Here is a 20,480-nt window from a genome sequence, read left to right on the forward strand (position 1 = left end):
AGAGAGAGAGAGAGAGAGAGAGAGAGAGAGAGAGAGAGAGAGAGAGAAATGATAATAGATTGTCATAGGGGAATTTCAGAGTTCATGAACATGGAAATGGAGCATTTGTGGGTGATGGTAAGATCAAGGGGATGGCTTCTGTGTGTAGCTAAGGCAAGTGGGAGAGTAGATCATGTGAAATGAGTAAGGTAAGGAACTGGGAGCTATCTGAGGGAGTATCAGCATGTAGGCTGAAGTCCCATAATACGTGCAAGCACAGGAGTTGGAGAAGAAAGGAAGTCTATGAGCCAGGCACTAAACTGACAGAGGAAAGAAGAGTATCCTGGAGGTCAGTGGAGAAAAGCTACTAGAATTGTGATTGGGTGGTAGATATGGACTGAGTGAACGTCAGAAGAGAAGAGGCTCCTGAGTGATGGTGGTAGAGGGTCACCTTGGAAGTGGTAGTGGGGAGCAAGGAGTATCCAAGGAGTGATCTCCCACCGTGACCAGTGAGTGGTGGGGTAGGAGCGAAAGTGCAACCAGTGTTGGAAAGGGAAGCTGGGTCATCAGGAAGGAGCCAGGTCTCAATGAGAGAGGACTTTGCAAACTTTCAAGTGCTATCTGAATGTCAGCTATTATTATTAGGACAGCAATTAGACTTATTCAGCTTGGTTCCAGATGGTGGAAGTAGGAGCTACGGCCAACAGGAAGGTATAGTTGCAGACAGTCACATTTAACCTCAATATAAGAAACAATTTTTCTAACAATTAGTGCTTTCCAAAAGTAGAAAAGGTTACTCTAGGAGCCCCTCACTACTGGAGGTGTTCAAGACATACTAGAATGGATTCATGCTTCAGGTAAGGGTCAGATAAGATGAATCCTAAGGTCCCTTCCAAATCTGACATTCTATAAACTTCCTAAAAATCAGAGGTGTCCCAAAATATGAGGTGGCTGCCTTCTGAGGTAGTGAGTTCCCCAGCACTGGAGGTCTCCAAGTAGAATCCACTTGCTGAGGATTTTATAAAGGAGATTTGTGTTTAGGAAGAAGTTGGATTGGACGGCTCCTGAGGCTCCTTCTGAGATTCTGTGGCTTTGGGAGAATTGTGTGGCTTGTAATTTGCTTTCACCATTTTAAGGTCTTTCCCACTTGTCCTGAGACAAACTCTGCTGGATCTCCCTTGATGCAGTGAATCAGAATCCTCTTGTCTCACTGAATCTGCCTTCCTGCTCTGAATTCCCTTTGCAGGTAGGTGAAGTTCAAAGTGCTTGGGTGCAGCCTTCAAACTACTCTAGTCACCATTTTCACAGAGCTGACCTTCTGACAATGATGAATAAAAAGAACAAATCTAAATTCAGGGTCGGTCATCACCAAGCTTGTTGTTCCTTAAGGTTTCTATGAACTTCTGTGTGCCAGCCCTTCCAAAATCATCACTGGAAGCTACTGCAGCTCCAAAGCCTGCCTTTCCCCAGGGCTGCCACATTTTAGACTCATGAGGAAAACAGATGGGAGACCACAGGAGAGAGAAGAGGAAAGATCCAGTCTGTCCGTACGAGAATGGAAGGAAAGATGATTAGCCGGGGGCTGGGGGGCCAGTGTGGCCATGAGGAAAGAATCCTAAGCTTGCAACAGACCTGGGTTGGCTTCCTGGCTTTGTCTCTTATTAGCTGTGTGCCCTTGGGAAGACCACTTCAGGGGACTCTGGGGCAAAGAGCCCTGGAGTTGGAATCAGAAGCTCAGATTCTAAGTCCTTCTGTATAATCCTGGGTGAATTGCTTCCCCTCTTTAGATCTTAGCCTTCTCATCTGTAAAATGAGGTGGTTGGACAAGATTCTCTCTCAGTTCCCCCCGCCAGTTTTAAATCCTAGCATCCTACTGTCCTTTCAAGTCTCAGTTTTCTCATCCCAAAAGTGAACACAGCAATAAAAACTCACCTAACACTTTAAGTGTTCAGAAACACTCTCCTCTCAACAACTCCATGAGGTTAGTAGCACAACTATTATTCCTACTTTACAGAAATGGCAATTGAGTATCAGAGATCAGTTAAAAAGTAGCATTGTTGGGATTCAAACCAAGTCTGTGGTCTTGAAGGCCAGGACTCCTCCCACAACAGTGTGCCTCTCACTGAAGGGGAGGGAGGGAGGGAGGGAGGAAGCAATCACATTTCTTGCAGTAGACACCATTACTTGGGAGGTAGAACTGCGTTTGGTTTGACAGACTTAGGTCAGTGTCTTGGCAATGATACTCCCTTACAATCTGTGTAAGGAATGTGTGGGATGAAACACTTCTAGATCTAACAATCTCTGTTCTAAGATGTTTCTGTCTCTGTCTGCTTGTCTCTTCCTTCCTATTTTGACTTGTAAAGACTGCAAGCCTCCATTTTCTCATCTGTAAAATGGGGATAACAGATATAGAGGCAGTGCAGGCAGGTTAGGGTAAGCAACTCAGATCTTTTGATCCTAAGTCCCGTGCTCTTCCCACTAAACCACATTGAGTCTGAGAAGTGCCTAAGAGCAACAGAAACTGACGGCTTGTTATCATAATTCCTCATATTTACATAATGCTTTATGGATATAAAACTTCCTTATATCCATTAACTCCCAACACAAAATTATAGGGCTCCCTAAATCTGGATACTCTAGAAGTGCCTGTCACGAGATAAATATCAATCTTGTTTGAAATTACTGCAAAGTAGATGAAATGTGTAATTAACACCTTCACTCACAGAATACTTCAAGGACTGGGCAGAAAGAAACTCATTTTCATAGAGTGCTATCAGCCAGGAGGGGGGCCATTCTGCTTCTGGCTTTGTCTCAGACAAAGAGGCAGTATGGTGGGGTGGGAGACAAGCCCTTCTGCTCTTATCAGGAGTCAGCAAATATGGGTTCAAGTCCTCACCTTGGCCACTACTAACTCAGTGTGGGACCATGGGCAAGTCAAGCCTCCCTCTGAGCTTTAGTTTCTTCACCTGTAAAATGAGGACATTGAACAAAATGACCTCTAGAGCCTCTTCTAGCTCTAACATATAATATATGTTCTAATTCTAACAATTTGGTTTTCTGGGTTCTAATAACTTGTCTTTAATTCCATTTAAAGTTTATACAGTGCAATACGACATGTTATGGAATTTGTTCCTTATAAAGTAGGTAGTACAAAATATGATTACCTACATCTTTTGAGATTGAAACTGAGCTTCAGAGAAGCCAAGTGACTTGCTTAGAGTCACAGAAGTATGTCAGTCGAAGTTCAAATTCGGCTTCAATGATTCCCAGTCTGGCATGCTTGCCACACATCAGGCCACTTGAAGGCCCTTCTCAGACTGGACATTATGTTCTATGTTATAACAATTTATATTCTAATATCTTGTTCAGCTCTATCATTCTATATATTAAGAGTCTGTGGTCAGCTTCAATATAGTCTTCCATTGCTATCTTCAATCCATGCAGAATGGAGAATAAGTGGTTTGGATTTCAAAGCAATTGCTAATTGATTCTTGAGTCTCCTTTGGCTAAGAACATTTCAAATAAGGTCTACCAAACACAGTATCGGGAAGATATTTCTGATTTCAATTATCGTTGGCTAGGATATTTAGGTTTCTTCACTTCAATGAAAACAGACAAAAGATATCTACAAAGATAACAAAACACATTCAGCAAACACTGAATCCTTAATCAAAACCTCTTGAATTTTCAACTCAGCACTTGTGAAGTTCCTGAATCTCATTTCTCTTCTTCTATTGGCAGTTTCTTTTTCCCTCTAAATCTAAGGCTATGTTTAGAGGCAAGCTCCTTTGATTGTTAACTTATACTTCTATCAGAAAACTATCTAATGGACAATGTGACTAGACAACAGAATTGCCAACCACGGCCCATCGACTTGACCTTCACAAAGAGTAATAATGACTTCTGCTTTTATCTCTTTACAGTTGTGTGAGGTAGCAATTGTAAGTACTACTGTCCCCAGTTTATATATGAGGACACTGAGACTCAGATGAAGTGACTTACCCATAGTCACAAGCTAGTAAAGGTCAGTCCTTTCTACTATACCACACTGACTCCCAGGGGGCAATGACAACAACACACAAAAGCAGGAAAAGAGCTGCAGAATTAGAGCTGGATGGTACCTTAGAAGTTATCAAGATCTATCCAGTGTTTTTATTTTATCAATGAAAAATGGAGGCCCAGAGATGTTAAGAGATTTGCCCAAGGTCACAAAGGCAGCAATCAGAGTTAGGTTTGAACCTACGTCTTCTGACTTCAAATCCAGAGCTCTTTCCAAATGTACCACATTGTTTCCTTATCACTGATCTTCTGTTTGAAAATCAGTTTCTCATCTAGTAATAAAAATGTACCTAAGGGAAAATGAGATTTGAGTGTAATTCCTATAATTACAAAGCTGTTTCTGGTAGGGGGACAAAAATTCAGATTTATGACCACTGAGGACTAGAAATTCTTCCATTAGAGGGCTAATTTGTTATTTTTTTCCCTCCAATTAAGCAAAAAGAAATACAAACCTGGTGACAAAACTAGTAGGGTATTTTACACTTGATGAAATGAACTAGTAATTTTAAAGTTTTCTTTTTTATAAAGTGCTTTCTTCATAATAATTCTGAGAGCTATTAGTATGAGTATTACTGCCCCCATTTTATAGATGAAGAAAGGGAGGCTAAATCACTTGCTTACAGCTACACAGCTAGGAAATGCTGGAGCAGAGATATGAACACAGGCTTCCCGGCTCCAAGTTTGTACTTTCTCCTCCTTGCTGCAAAGTGTCCTCCGCTCAAATCACTAAGATCCAGTAATTTTATAAGGCTTCACAGAATTACTAAATTTCAGAGCTGGAGATTTTTAGAACAAACAATATTAGAACACAGGATGCTAGAGTTAGAAAAGATCTTAGAACACAGACTAAAAAGGACTTTAGAATAAAGAATCTTAGAGGTAGAAAGGACCTCAAAATCTTTTAGTTCAACCTCCTCCTTTTACAAGTGAGGAAAGAGAAGTCCAGAGAAGGATTATAATTTGGTCAAGGCCACACAGTGAGCTACAGCAGGGTGGAGGACTAGGACCCGGACTTCTTTACTCCTAGTTCACTGGTCTGTACACTACACATGAACCTTTGGCTTCCTCAGTTTTAAATGGGAAAAGGTTAGAAAGGGACTTTCTTGGTAGCTGGCTGAAACAACCACCAATAAGAGCCCGGATGACTTTTTTTTTTTTTTTTTTTTGCATCTAATGGCAGAGTGTTAAGTCTATACAAAAATGAAGAAACTCCTCTTCCAATGGAGTTTGCAACTGGGAAGTATTCAAACCAACTGTTGTCCTAAGTCTCTGGGAACCACTGGAACCTTTGGCTTTGGCTCCAACTTACTCTGCTGGTGCGTTATTTCAATTCTGGAACTTTACACTAAATAGCTTAAAGAATGTTCATTTAGTTTGGGGAAAAAAGAGGTACCTTTCAACACAAGCCCTTTGGAATCCAGCAGGGTGGAAAGCAAGAAATTCATTTATCCACAGATCAATCAGTTAAGGGAGAATGAAAAGCAGAAAGGACCCTGGGGCCATTTCCCATGATCCTTGATATGATTCTTTATTTCTCTGTTTTCTGCCTCCTAAGAGCAGGACTGGTAATAGCAAGTAAAATTCCTAACTAAGGCCCACATCCTCAACAGTATTAATCTAGACCAGAATCTGAAACCCATATTCAGGGTTTCCACGGCCAATCTGATTTACTCATGATGGATGGGAAGAGATTTGAACATAGCAAATTACTCTGCTACTAACTCTATGTATGACCTTGGGCAAGTAATTTCCTCTTCTTTGGATTACAGTTTCCTCAACTATCATCAGAGATAAAAGAACATAGAGCACAAACTATCAGAGCTAGAAGGAACCTTAGAATGTCTGAATAAGAATATTAGAGCTACAAGAGACCTCAAAATATTGAATGGTGGTCCATAAAGTATTAGAGCTGAAGATGAGATTTTGGATCTCATTATCTAGTCCCCCTAACACATCCTGCATTTCCCCACCTCTATTGCTTTTGCTTATGCAAATTTATTCCCTTTGTCCCAAATTCTCCACCCCCACCACGGCCTGCACAGAACCTTCAAGACCCAGCTCCAATGCTGCCACCTCTCTGAAGCCTACCTGGATTCCTCTAGCTTAAAGTGATCTCTCCCTCATCGGATCATGTAACACTCTGTGCTCCTCTTATAAGCCCACATCATATTATAATCTTTTTTTTTTATTTGTGTCCAAATCTCATCTCCTTCACTAGAATAAAAATTCCTTGATGATGGGGCAATGTTTTATTTATCTTTGAATCCTTCCCTTCTCTGAGCATAGGACACTCATTGCATATAACAAGAGCTTCATAAATGTTTCCTGAATGAATGAAATCACATCCTTTTTTCTTACTTACTGTGCACACAGGAATATAATTAAAACTCTCAGGAAAACACAAGCATTTTTAGAATCACAGAATCTGAAACCTTGATGTTTCTGAGCTCCGTGGCCCTGCCTGTACTACATGGGTGCTTCAGAATAATTTACCATGATACTGTGTATTTAAGAAATGGCTGAATAATGAAGACTGTCACAACTGTGAGCAGACTGGAGAGGGCCAGAAGCTAACGTGCAGTAGGGTAAGCCACAAAGAGTTAAAATGAAGGGGTTTAATGCCTTCTCTAGACCATCCCCCCTTTAGCTAATCTGTCATGTAATGAAGAAAAGCTCCCAGCACAGGACAGCTAGCTGCCGGCTCACTTACAGCAAACTGATTAAGAATGTTCAACCGACGGCAGACTGTAGACCTTCCCTGGTGAAAATAAATAGACTGTATGCAAATGTGTTTGTCACTTTGACAGCATGTCTCAATTAAGGCATCTCGTTGCTGTGGGTAGGCTCAGGCGCTGCAGCTGTACAGGGGAGCCCACTGCATTACTGATACTTGGGGCTTGACCCTCATCCACATGCATGCATTTTAAAAATTTCTGCCTTCCCCCAGTACACTTGCATAATGCTGGCAGACACTTGAAGCCAGTCACAGACAGGAAAAAAAACACTTTTATCCTCCCTAGTTTACAGACCTGTGAAAGCATAAATAGCTCTTATTTCAACAGTTTGGGGTGGCTTTTTAATTGTTTATTCGACTTCCCCTCCCCCTCCTATCTACTCTATCTATCTATTTATCTATATATCCAGACATCTATCTATCCACACATATAGGGGCACATGCACACCCAGACACATGCTATTTACATTTATGTGCATACAGAAACACACACATTTATTCTCCATTTATTGGAAAAGGGCATTAAAATAGCTCCTTATTCTCATTGAAACAGAAAAACAATTTCTTTACATTTAACATTAGGAAGTTTTTCAACTCCTTTGTCATATTTTCGAAAATGTCATCTGCCCAGGAGGAGTGCATATGTGTACAGAAAGAGGGACAAAGGCTACTGGGGAAAGAGTCCCCCCTCCCCCACACCACCCTTTCCCTGCCTGGGGCTGCCATCCTGGATACACTATGTGGCCAAAGCTTCTATTGTTAGCAATGGTAGTGATAGTTACTCAGGTTTGTTCCAACTTTGAGCTGATGTCCAGAGGGATGGGGTGAGGGGGGAGAGGAAGGATCTTTCAGAGGTAGGAGGGTATGGGGAAGTAGAAACAATGTCATTTTGGAGTGATTTTTAACCAAATCTTTTTTTTTGGTAGTAAATGCATCCCCTTTTTAAGTTTTAAAGAAAAAAAAGTAAAAACAAAAAAACCCCTAAAGATAAGGCATGTGACTATTTCAAATGAAGCATTAGATGAATAAGAAAAATCTATCTCCAAACTTGCCACTTGAACTAATGACCTATGGCAAATGAAAGATTTTTTTTACTGTAAGATTCTTAAGTGTTTAAAAGCTGAAATAAAACTGAAATGATAATATCTTCAAGGCTACTTCATTAAATGAAATAATTTAGTGAAACTGCCTTCAAAATTATTTCTGTGTGGTACTATAATAGAAGAAGCAATGGATTTGGAATCAGACAACTTGAAATCAAATTCCAGCTCTAACACAGTCTATATTTAGGTGTCATTTAACTCATTTGAGCCTCAGTTTTCTCATCTGTAAAATGGTGTTGGCCTAGATGATTTCTAAGATCTTTTCCAGCTTTTGATCTTAGGGTTAATTTGTGATTATGATTTAGCAAGCTTGGCTTTAAGATCATTTTGGTTTTATTTTGCCCTTAAGAACATTGCATTGAGGGAACCCCCCCCCCAAGAAAACCTTGCATATATGCTTGCTTATTCCATTTAACTTTGGTGTTTTGTTCTCTCAAAGTAGGTCCTTCAGTGAAAGTATGTGTATGGAGATGATTGCTGGAGATAAAATGAACAATTTTGATTATATAAAATTGAAAAGTTTTTGCACAAAATCAATGAAGTTAGAATCAGAATGAAAATAGTTAACTGGGAAAAAATTTTTTGCAGCAAATTTGCTGGATAAAGATCTGTTATCAAGGATATGTAGAGAATAGATACAGATATATGAGAACAAGAGCCATTCCGTAATAGATAACTGGTCAGAGGAAATGAATAGAGTTCAAAAGAAGAAAGGCAGTAGCCATATGAAAAAATGCTCCAAATATTTGATAGTAACAGAAATGCAAATCAAAACAACTCTGAGCTCCCCATTACTCCAATCAGACTGACAAAGATGACAAAAAAAAGAAAAGAAAAGAAAAGAAAAGAGAAAGGACAATTGCAAAGAGGGACTGTAAGAAAGTCACACTAATACATTGCTGGTGGAGCAGTGAATTGGTCCAATCATTTCATTCTGACAAACAATTTGGAACTATACTCAAAAAAATCACTCCTTTGACCCAGAAAAACCACTACTAGGCATACAGCCCAAACAGATTAAAGAAAGAGAGAAAAGACAATTATAAACAAAAAAGGGGTACCCATCAATTGGGTAGTGGTTGAACAAATTATGATACAGGGATGTAATAGAATATTATTGTGCCATAAGAAATGATGAAAGAGACAGGTACAGAAATAGCAGGGAGAACTTGTATGAGCTGATGTAGAGTGAAATGAGTAGAACTAGTAGAATAATTTTTAAAACAACTTAGAAAGACTTAATGATTCTGATGAATGCAATGATCAATCATGACTCCAGAGGTGTGATGATGACTCAGTCATGCATTTCACCCCTCGATAGAGAGGTACCAGAATGGAGGAACAGAATAAGCTACATTTTCAGACATGGCCAGTATATGGATTTGTTATTCTTGATTATACTTATCTGTCATTTGTGAGAATTATAGCGCAGGGGTAGGGGAGGGTGTAGGAGGTAGTTACAGTGGTGCAAAGAAAAAGAAAGAACATCAATGAAACATTTTAAAAAAATATTCAGAAGAAAACAGAAAGAAGTTCAGAAGGGGACAAAGACAAGGACAGTAGTTTTGGTATTCCTGTATTAAATTTCACATACATTACAAAAAGCCTCTGAGTTGCACATAATAGAGACTCAAGATTTCACATACTCTTTTTGTATTCTTTATACAGGGAAATGTTCATTTTGTTGATGTTCGTCAAAATCCTAATGAAAAAATAAACTTAGAATGTGTATATGTGTGAGGGGGACAGTTTATTCGAGTAAGAGTCATTTTTATGCACATTTAAGAAACTGCATTGCTGAGGGAAACAAGCTAATGCTGGGTTAGGTGGAAGGGGAGAGGGGTGAATACTAAAACTGCTGGAATTCACTCCGAGGTCTCTTTGATGACCATCTCCAGCCTATCTCTGGCAGTAGACCAGAGTATCACGGTTTGTTTCGATGTGGCTGGTTATTTGTTCAGCAAATTTAGTATGTACCTATTCTGCTAGGCAATGGGTGGTGGTGGCTGGGTAGTCAGGGGAGGTATATACACAGGTTAGTGAGGTCCCAGTTCCTATTTCATGGAGCTCAGTCTAACAGAGGACAAGAAACCCATATATAAATATTGGTAACATATTAGTAACATTCTTCTGACACAGTGTTGGTTGTAGCCACATGCTGTTGGGTTTGTGTCTTACTCTATTCCCTATTCTCTTTGTCAATAGTACCCTTAGAAGACTTTGGTTTATCAACACTCCACTTTATCAAAGGAATCGTTTTACATTTGCTCTGAAAAGAATTTCAGAGACAAAATATCTAATTCAATCAAAGGAACTAATGAAGAACAGACAAGATTACTTCTTTGCACAAATGTGTGATCATAGTGAGAAACTGACAAAGAGAAGTTAATTTTTTATATCGTGGTACCAGGTTTAACTTTGGAAAAACATTTAACATACAGACAGTTTTCCCAACACTTGTAATAGATGAAAATACTTCTGGATTGCCTGCATCAGAACACAGGTGTTTACCCTGTAGAGAATTACTTCTGATATGGATTTTCTGGGAGTATATTAACAAAGAACAACCAAATTGATTTTCTTAAAGCCAAGGTTTGCTGCCTTTTACTTGGCGATACAGAGAAGGAGCCTGCCATGCTAAAAGGTTCTAATGAGCTGGTTCTCTCTCAGGTAGTGACAGCAGAAGCTGTCGGATTTAATGAGTTCATATAAGAGTCAAAAGAGTTGACTGCCATGGCCATGATGCTTTGCTTCCAAATTCTGGGAATTTCTTTAGCAAGATTTTGAAACAGAAAAATACTTTTGAATATTAGAAGTTGAGAACAGCTTTCACTAGAAAAAACCGTCATAAAAAAATTCTGAAAATCAAGCTGAACTGTAGATAGGCTAGCTAATATTTCTGAATATCCCATTTTGAAAGAATTATAAAGCAAGGGCTCTATGCATACCTGCCCAAAGTGCACGGTGATGGGCCTCCTGTCTTCTCGGACTTTGGAATCCTTTGTTTCAGCCAATGGTGAAGGAGCAGCCTTTGGCAAGGGATCTTCCGTGGCTGGGCTACAGCCATTTTCAGCAATATCCTGTGAGGTAGAAAAAGGTCAGTGATGCTTTGGTATACACTGGACTAAATACATAAAATGCAGGAAGATGGGAGGCTTCATGGTAAGTGGAAAACTACTGGAAATCAGGAAACTTGAGTTTTCTCAGCTCTGCCACTAAGGGGTGTTGGGCAAGTCATTTCTCCTATCTGAGCCTCTATCCATCCATAAAGTGAGGGAGTTGCCCTAGATTAGGGGTGGGGAACCTGCAGCCTTGAGGTCACCTGTGGCCCTCTAGGTCTTCAAGTGTGGCCCTTTAAATCCAGACTTCACAGAACAAAGGGCTGCACTTGAGGGCCTCGAGGCCACAGGTTCTCCACCCCTGCCCTAGATGATCTCTAATGTCCTTTTTAAATTCTGATAATCTGTATTCTAGGATCCCATCAATTCAACTATTCTATGTTGCATATTCTAATATTTGATGTTTGAAGGCTCTTTCCAACTATTTATATCTATTTTATATTATGTTTATTAATGTACATGTATTTTCTCCCTAGCTGGGAGCTGAGTATTGAGCCTTTCTCATAGCAAGTACTCAATAAACATTTACTGAACTGAACTGCAACTTCTCCTTGGGAATAGAAGCTGCTGAATTGAAAACCTAAACTTTATGTACCTCTGCAGCATTTGGTAACAATAGTGAGAGAATGACATATAGCTTTGCAAGGGTGACTGAAGGTTGGCCACTAAAAGACCCAGCTTTGATCATATAACCCCTGACATGGCCCCTTCAGTTTCAGTCTTGGTAAGGTATAATAATGAGACAAGGTTTTTGGACACAAGCTGACCTAAAGTACTTAGGTCAAATAAAACAAAGAGGTGGATGGGCTCTGTCTGCTCCAGAGAACAAGAGACCTTTTTCCAGATCCAGATGGTGACATGCAATGCTTCCCAGGAAGGAATAGAGGACTGAGAACGTGTGTGTATGAATGTGTATGTGTAGTAGTAATGGTAAGCAAAATGGTAAGCAAAAGAAGCAATGTAATTAGTTAAAATGATCTAGAAAAAACAATTTTTGTGAGTGGACCAGGTGAATTTTTTGAATAAAAAAGTAATTAACAGTGTAGGGTACTATATATGGGATAATGTATTCTTGAAAAGAGAAATATATAAGAAGATGACCATAAAAAATGAATCATAAAATTGTAAAACACCAAAAACGGAAGGTGGTGAAGGTAAAGGGAAGGGAATAAGCTACTACAAGTGCCAGGCATTGTGCTAAGCGCTTAAAAAATATTATCTCATTTGATACTCACAACAACTCTGTGAAGTAGGTGCTATTATTATCTTCTTTTACAGTTGAGAAAATTGAGGCAAACTGCCCAGAGTTACATAGCTAGCTGAACTCAGGCATTCCTGATTCTGGGCCTAATACTCTATTCACTCTGCCGCCAGGGACTTTAGAATGCAGAATGTAAGAACACAGAACATGAAACGACAGAGCTGGAAGGGAACATGGAATGTTGGCAATAGAAAGAATGGCCTTTCAGCTCTAACATCCCATAACTAACACCTTATATTTTAAGGTCTTGTTAGGTTTAATGTCCACAGCTTCATAGTTTTCTACGTTCTAAGATTTTTTCCTAGTGATTTCATCAGTAACTTATAGTTTTGGAGAGTTGCCAGGGGCTGACAGGCCTTGATCAGAGGTCGTTCTGACTCCAAGGCTGGGTCTCTCAATATAAGACCTCTTATAGCACTGATAGTCTATGTCCTAATGTCTTCTCCAACTCTAACACTCAATGTTCTAATGTAATATTCTAAGGTTTTTTTTCCAGCTGATATTTTATGTTTTATGTTCTAACAGTGGATGTTCTAAGGTCCCTTCCAGGTCTAATTAAACTCAGCTAAAAATATTTATTAAGTGCCTAATACGTGCCAAGAACAAGCTTGATCTCTGGGGATATGAAGCCAAAACCAAACATTTTCTATTTTATGTTCTAAGGTTATTTGTAATTTCATAGTTCTGCCACATGTTTTCTGTATGAGGTCCTGTGCTAGAATATGTGGGTGACATAAAGACAATGACAGAATCCTTGCCCCCAGTGGAGCTGACAATCTAGTAGAAGTGATAAAAACATAATACAGCTCTCATGCAACACTCTCTCTGTTCTCTCTCATTGGTCTCATTAGTTCCCATGAATTCAACTACAACCTTTGTGCAGATGTCTCCCAAATCTATATCCTCTTAGGAGTTCCAGACCTACATCTCCACTTGCCCACTAGACAAAAACACCAGGATGTTCAACAGATATTTCAAACTCAATGTGTCAAAAGCAGAACTCATTGGCTTTCCCCTAAAACCACTCCTCTGTCTAATATTATTTCTATTGAGGGCAGCACCTTGTCCTAGTCACACAGGTAACCTCAACCTCCTCTCCTTGGTCCTTCACTCTTACTCACTCCACACACAGAATTAATCACCAAGTCTCTTGATCTACCTCCTTAAAATCTCTTTTATCTGCCACCTTCTTCCCACTCATACATATCCAAATCTTAGTTCAGTCAATCAATCATTAAGTGATCACTAGGCGGCAGGCACCATATTAAGCACTAAAGGTAAGAAGAAAGGCAAAAATACTATTCCTGCCCTCAAGGAGTTCACATTCTAATAGGAGAGACAGCATGTAAATAACTATGTAAATACAAGACACACACACACACACACACACACACACACACAGAGCAGATGGGAGGTAATTTCAGAGAGAAGACATTAGCAGGGTTGGGCAGTAGGGGAGAGAGGGAGAATCAAGAGAGGCCTCCTGGAAGTAGAAGGTGCTATCTGACTTGAGTCTTGAAGGAAGCCAGGGAAGTTAATGAGGCAGATGTGAGGAGGGAGAATATTCCAGGCATGCAGCTGGGGTAGAGAAGGTTGAATGTGAGAAACAGAAAGTAAGACAGTGTATCTGGATTGTAGAGTGCATGAGGCATAGGAAAGACTAAGAAGCCTGGAGAAGTAGGAAGGGTCTAGGCTGTGAAAGGCTTTCCATGTCAAACAGAAGCTTTTGTATTTGATCCTAGAAGTAATTGGGAGCCACTGGAGCTCGCTTACACAGTAGGGATTGAGATTATCAGAGCTATACCTTAGAAAAATCACTTTGGCAGCCAAGTGGAGGATGGGGAGAGATGAGAGACAGGAAGACTGGTTAGGAGGTTAATGTAATAGTCCACACGAGAGAGGATGAGGGCAGGTGTAAGGGTGGTGGCTGTGTGTGTGTGTGTGTGTGTGTGTGTGTGTGTGTGTGTGTGTGTGTGTGTTTGTGTGTAGAGAAGGGGACAGATATGAGAGATGCTGTGAAGACAGAAATGACAAGATCTGGCTACAGAATGAACACGGGGTGAAAGGGAGTGTGTGAGCACGGGACACTGGGACAAAGTTAGTGTCCTCAATAGTAAGAGGAAAGACAGCCCTTCTTGCCTGGATTATTGCCTCCTAATTGGTCCAGCTGCCACACAGATATTCCTAAAGCACACATCTGACCATCACTTCCTTCCTCAAGACACTTGAGTGGCTCCTTCTTCTTGTGACAGTTAAGTACAAATTCCTCTGTCATTTAAAGCCCTTTGCCATCTTGCTCAAGCCTATCTTTCCAGGTTGATTTTCCATTACTCCTCATCATTTACTCGATGTTCTGGACAAGTACTGGCCTTCTCACTATTCCCTGTATTAGCATTCCATCTCCCAAACCTGCCACACACAGCATGGGCTGTTCCCTGTATCTATAATTCTCTCTCTCTCTTCTTACCTTTATCTTGTGGAACCCATAACTCCATTCAAAGCTCAGTTAAAGTGCCACCTCCAAAAGACCTTTCCTGATTCCTCCAGTTACTAGTATCTCCCAATCATCTTTTACTTATTTTACATGCATACTATGTTGACTTATCCATGAACATATTGTATATCTGTAGTAGAATAAAATTCCATGAGGACAGGGGCTGTCTCATTTCTGTATTTGTATTCTCAATACTCACTACAGTGGCTGCTACATAGTAGGCACTTAGTTGGGAAGAAGTCCCATACTTGGGGCTTTGCATTACCCACACCTGAGTGCTAGAGCCAGGCTTCAAAGGGAAAATATTTTTGGCTCCAGGTTTGTTATCTACAATGCAAGAGAAAGCTTCATAATCCAGAGCAGTCAGGGAACCCCCTCAGCATCTCTGACCCAGATTTCTCATGGGTGGCTTCATTCCTCTCCCCCTCTCCTCTCGCCTGCATTGAGAAGCCCTTTCTTTTGCTACCCTAACACATCTACAACCAAGGTGCTTGAAGAGAAGAAATGCAAATTAGGAAATGAATATTGATATTCCCCAATTGAGAGCAATGTTGGAATTTCCTTGATTGAGCCAGAACAAGATTTTTAATGCATTTAGAGAAGAGGAACTGACAGCTGTGTGACAAGGCGTGAACACAGTTATTCTATACGGTACATACCTACAGCTTACACACACACACACACACACACACACACACACACACACACACACATGATGTAAACTCTCCCACAGAATCAAAGATCACTCTCTGACCCCAACTCACTTCCAGCATACAGAGACAAATTCAAGGACTGGAAACAAAAATCTTTGATAATGGAAACTGTGAATTTGCTTCCATAGTGCTTCCAAAGGTACCAGGGAAATTCACAGCTTTCTAGGGCTTTCCAGGCAAAAAGTGTTAGCACAGCCAAGCTACATGAACTATGATTTCACATTAATTTTTACAATGGCTTGATTAGCTGTGAAGGCGTTCTATTTTAGCACTATTTTAAAGATGGTATGACTGAGGCACCAAGAAAGAAAGTGGCTTGCCTAATAAGGTCTCACAGCTAGTTAGGGGTGGAACAGAGCCTTGAACCCAGTTCTTCTGACCCCTAATTTCATGCTTTTTTTTTTTTTAGTCACAAGACCAGGTAATGGTGGATCCCAGTGTCACTCAATCATCTTTTATTTATTTTATATGCATACTATATTTACTCAACTGTGAATATATATATATATGCAGTAGAATGTAAACTCCATGAGGTAGGGGCTGTCTGGATCATTGGCTCCCAGGATCATGGGGTTTAGAGTGATCATGTCATAATGTAAAAAGCTCTGGACTTGGGGTTAGGAGATGGGGTTTGCATTTTGGCTTTGATATTTACTAGCTGTGTGACTTTGGGAATGTCACAACTTCTCTGGACCTGAAATTTCCTCAACAGTCAAAAGGGGAGGATAAGTTTTGCCCATATCTATCTCACAGATCTGTTGTAAAGGGAAGGGTTTTGTAACTATAAAAGTACCACTGGACTATGAGATGATGATTACAAGAAACAGAAAAGAAAGTTGAGATCATCTAGCCTATCCCTTACATTTTATAGATGAGGAAACTGAGGCCCAGAGAAGGAAATTAACTGGTCAAATTCACATATGTAATAGTAGAACTGAGATGTGAATTCAGGTCTTGTGATTCCACATTCACTAATATTTCCCTTGGAAAATTCACATTGGTAAGAAACTTGAGAAACATTATGAACACTGGAAAACCTTTGATCAGAGTTCAACTCTTCCTTAACATGGTGTGCAGGAAATGAAGTCAGAGGACCTAGATGTGAATACTGGTTTCCCCACTTAATACCTGTGTGCTCTTGCGCTAGTCATTCAGTTTGCTCATCTACAAAATGAGAGGGTTGGACTAGATGACCTCTGAGATTTCTCCTAGCTCTAAATCTATCATCCTATCAATGCTCTTTTCAGCCACATGGCCAGGTGGTGGCAGAGTGGGGCCTTGAACCCTCATCTCTGGATCCAGGATCCAAGTCTCAATTGATATGCCTGGCTTGCACTTTAGAAAGAGGACTATTATGTTGAAACTTTCAAAAGGGCTGTGATCTGTGCTCATTAAACTGAATTATGTCAATTTTACCAGACTGAAAAAAAAATTCTATCTCAAGAACACTCCAGGCTAGAAACGATGTCTAATGTGAACCTATTTTAATAGCCATCTGTGGGGGAGGGGCAGCAATTGTGGGGACCAGCAATACATTAAAAAAATGGGGCGCCAGAAGGGCAGTGACACCAGATACCTCACAGGAGCTCTGCACATAGGGAATATATTTGGTTTTAATCTGCAAGCCCATGCACTCAGTGCTACGTAAGGCTAGGCAGTGATTCAGGGGTGCTGAATTCTCCCTCCTGAAAGTCACGGAGGTATTTCAGGCATTTTTTCTTAATTCTGTGCAGTTAGCCTTCAAAGGAGGCCAAGTAACAGAAGGACTCAACCATCTTGCTACGCTGATGGAGAGAAATAAGTCACCCATCCTTATTACTAGTTTGGGGTTGAAGTACAGGAGGTGTGAAATAAAGCCATGCCACAGTGTCTGTTAACAATTATTTGCTATCAGTCACAGGGATCCTCTGAAAACTTCCATTTCAGTTGCTTTGAAATACAGACAGAAATTGGGCCTCCATTCAATCTCCACTATCCTATTAAAGACGGACCTTCCATACACCATGACGACCTCTCAATAGGTCAGCCTCGCATTTCACATTTGCAATTCAAACCCAAGGCTGGAGCCCAGAAAGGGCAAACTGGGCTCTTGATTATATTGAAGAGGTCATCATTGCTATGCAGAGTGGCAGGAGGCAGATCTCCAGCTTGGTGCATCTTAAAATTATATGATTGTCTGGATTTGTATCACTGTTCAGAACTGTATCATGGTTCATGTTCATTACACCGATCGAAACACTATCACTGTTTGGAAATTGCAACATTGTTTGGAAAGGTAGCATTGTTCAGAACCATGTCTCAATTAAAATATTGCTGTTCACAATGGTTTAATTGTTTGAAATTGCACCATATATCAGAATTGTATTGTTTCTTGAATATGACTGTTAAGAATTGTTCTGAACAATAGTTCGAAACTGCTTTAATTCTGTGACGAAATCTGAACGGGGATAGTAAGCTTAGACATTTCCTGGGCTCCACATGTTGCCATACAAAAGGGAAAAAGAAAGGCAAAAAATATATTTTCAGCTGCAGTGAATAAGGTCAGGCAGAGCAAAGCCTTAAATTGGCCCAGGAAAGAGAGTAGAAAAACACTGCAGAAGATCCAAATTCTGTACCCACTGAACAATGCCGGAGTTTCAATTACAAAACAGCTCTGCTACTAAAAACTGTAAAATATCAAGTCCGCAAAAATCTGTAAAAGCAAGGGAGGGGAAGTGAAAATTGAAAAAGGTACACTAATGGATCTGTCAACAGTCCAACGGTGACAAGACACATTTCTATAAAATGTCCGATGGTTAGTGAAACGGGTTTCACCATTTATAGTGCCTGAAACGTACTGACACTCTCTCTAGAACATTATCTTCCCAAATGAATCTTGAAATAACTTGGAGGGGGGAGTGGAAGAGGGAAAGAAATGGAATGGGGCCCTACTCAATGGATTGTTTGCAAAAGGAGCTTGAGAGGGGTGGATCCAGGGAGATCCAGGCTTTTTAAACAAGCTATTTTTAACCCTTCCCTCAACAACAACAACAACAAAGCTCTATGAGCAATACTGGCTATTAGTAGGAATGTGAAATAATGCTAAAGATGGATCTATAAGGTCTTCTTGTACATTTAGGAATAGCTAGAAGACCTTTTATTGGCTTTTTTTTTAATACAATGGCCAATCAGAATTTCCTTGGGCTTTTTCCACTTGGTGGTATTTATTCTGCAAATCTTCTAGGGAGAGCAACATATCTTTAATGATTTTAGGTAATAGTATAATGCCAGTGACAGCCAAGGAGCTAGCTGGAGAGGAGGGAAAAATTGCTGGAAGTAAGAAATTTATTCTTATTTTACATCTGTGATCAAATTCAACTGCTGGTGACCAAGATGGGGGGGGGGGCAGCGGCACGTAGGCTGATTGAAAATAACAAGCAAATGATATATTCCATTTCCTTCAAAACCCCCTCCCCCATTTCTAACAGAGGGTGATAGGCTGTGCTTAAGGGTCTCTGCATTTTTATCCCTGGTTTCTAAATTTCAAGATTATAAGTCTGGCTGCTAAAAATTCATTTTCAACTGAAGCAAAGCTTTCAGTCAGAGAGTTGACCTTCCAATTAAAAGGAATCAATTTATTTGATTGTTTCAAGGTAATTAGAGGCCTTTTTGACTTAAAACTTTAAACTGGTTTCCATCTTAAACAACTGAGATCCTAAATAAAATTGAAGCCTGATGTGGAGATTGATTGAATGAAACCCATTCCATGTATGTGCCATGAAACAGTAAAATTTTTCACATTTCTACAGTATGTTACAATACCATCACATGCATTTTCTCATTTAAAAATTCTTTTTAAATTGTCCTTTTTATTATATTTTCTCATTTGAGCCTTATAATAACCGTAGGATGTCCACAGCATATTGTCTCCATTTTGCAGATTAGGAAACTGAGGCTCAGAAAATGAAAGTAATTTTCTCAAGGTTACAGAGTACAACTTGTCTTTTACCCCCAAGTTCAGTGTTTTATGACAGCATGTCTGCCTTCTCATAAATCAGCCCAAAAAGAAGTTTTCAAAATGAGGACTGTTTGAATGGTCCTATATTCAGCAATAAGAACACACAACTTGCTTTGGAATGGGGTCAAAGTATAGTCAGATTCAAAAAGCCAACATTCTTCTTTCACTTTAACCTCAAAATTACCTATGTGAATGCATTTTCCAAATCAGATAGGCTAAGGTTATTAAACAGCATGACAGCATCAATCCTGAGTCAACGCTGTATCTTTCCTTCATATCATCACTAGATAAATCTTTCAAGTCATGTCATTCCTCTGCTCAAAAATCTTCAGTGGCTCCCTACTGTCCACAAAATAAGGTTCAAGCTCCTTTGCCTGACATTCAAGGCCATCTATAATCTGGTAGTAGAGCACTTTTCCAGATTTATCTCATATTCCTCTCCCCTGCACAACTGACAATCTCATCATGTCGACCTCTCTCTCTGTTGTCCAAGCACATCCCTCATATTCTTGCCTCCATGTTTTGCTTAAACTATTCTTTATGCCTGAAATACCTTACCTTCTCTCGAATTTCTCCCATCTTTTAAAGATGAACCCAAAGACCAAAGAACTCCTCCAGGAAGCTTCCCCTGAAACCTTGTCAGTGATGACTATGCTCCTCAGACTTCACATAGTACCTTGTCCTTCTCTACAGTACCTTCGTAGTACTTATTGGGCATTCGGGCCGTGTTGAGTCTTATCTCATTGCCAGACTATGAGCACCCTGAAAGCAGGGACCATATCTTATCTCAACTTTGTATCCTTCCTAATGCCTCCCACATACCCTGCCCATTAGACATCAATAAATGACAATAATAACTAGCATTTATAAAGGGCTTTAAGGTTTGCAAAGAGCTTTACATATGTTATCTCATTTGATCCTCACAAAAACCTTGTGAGGTAGGTGCCATTACCATTCTCATTTTGCAAGAAGAAATTTGAGGATCTAGAAGGTTAACTGACTTGTCCTGGGTCACACAGCT

General features: G+C 40.0%; 1 protein-coding gene across 4 annotated transcripts in view; it reads right to left on the reverse strand.

The window, feature by feature from the left end:
- LOC114047020 (DENN domain-containing protein 1A-like) overlaps positions 1-20,480 on the reverse strand; it is a 702,955-nt gene that overhangs the window by 77,868 nt on the left and 604,607 nt on the right. For all 4 annotated transcript variants that reach the window (XM_027867670.1, XM_027867668.1, XM_027867669.1 and 1 more), the window contains one exon: positions 10,824-10,955. In XM_027867670.1, coding sequence (XP_027723471.1) covers positions 10,824-10,955 — 132 coding nt within the window. The remainder of the gene's footprint in view (positions 1-10,823; positions 10,956-20,480) is intronic.

This window comes from Vombatus ursinus, unplaced genomic scaffold (genome assembly GCF_900497805.2).
Source record: "Vombatus ursinus unplaced genomic scaffold, bare-nosed wombat genome assembly UNPS02014786.1, whole genome shotgun sequence".
In the NCBI taxonomy this organism is placed as follows: domain Eukaryota; kingdom Metazoa; phylum Chordata; class Mammalia; order Diprotodontia; family Vombatidae; genus Vombatus; species Vombatus ursinus.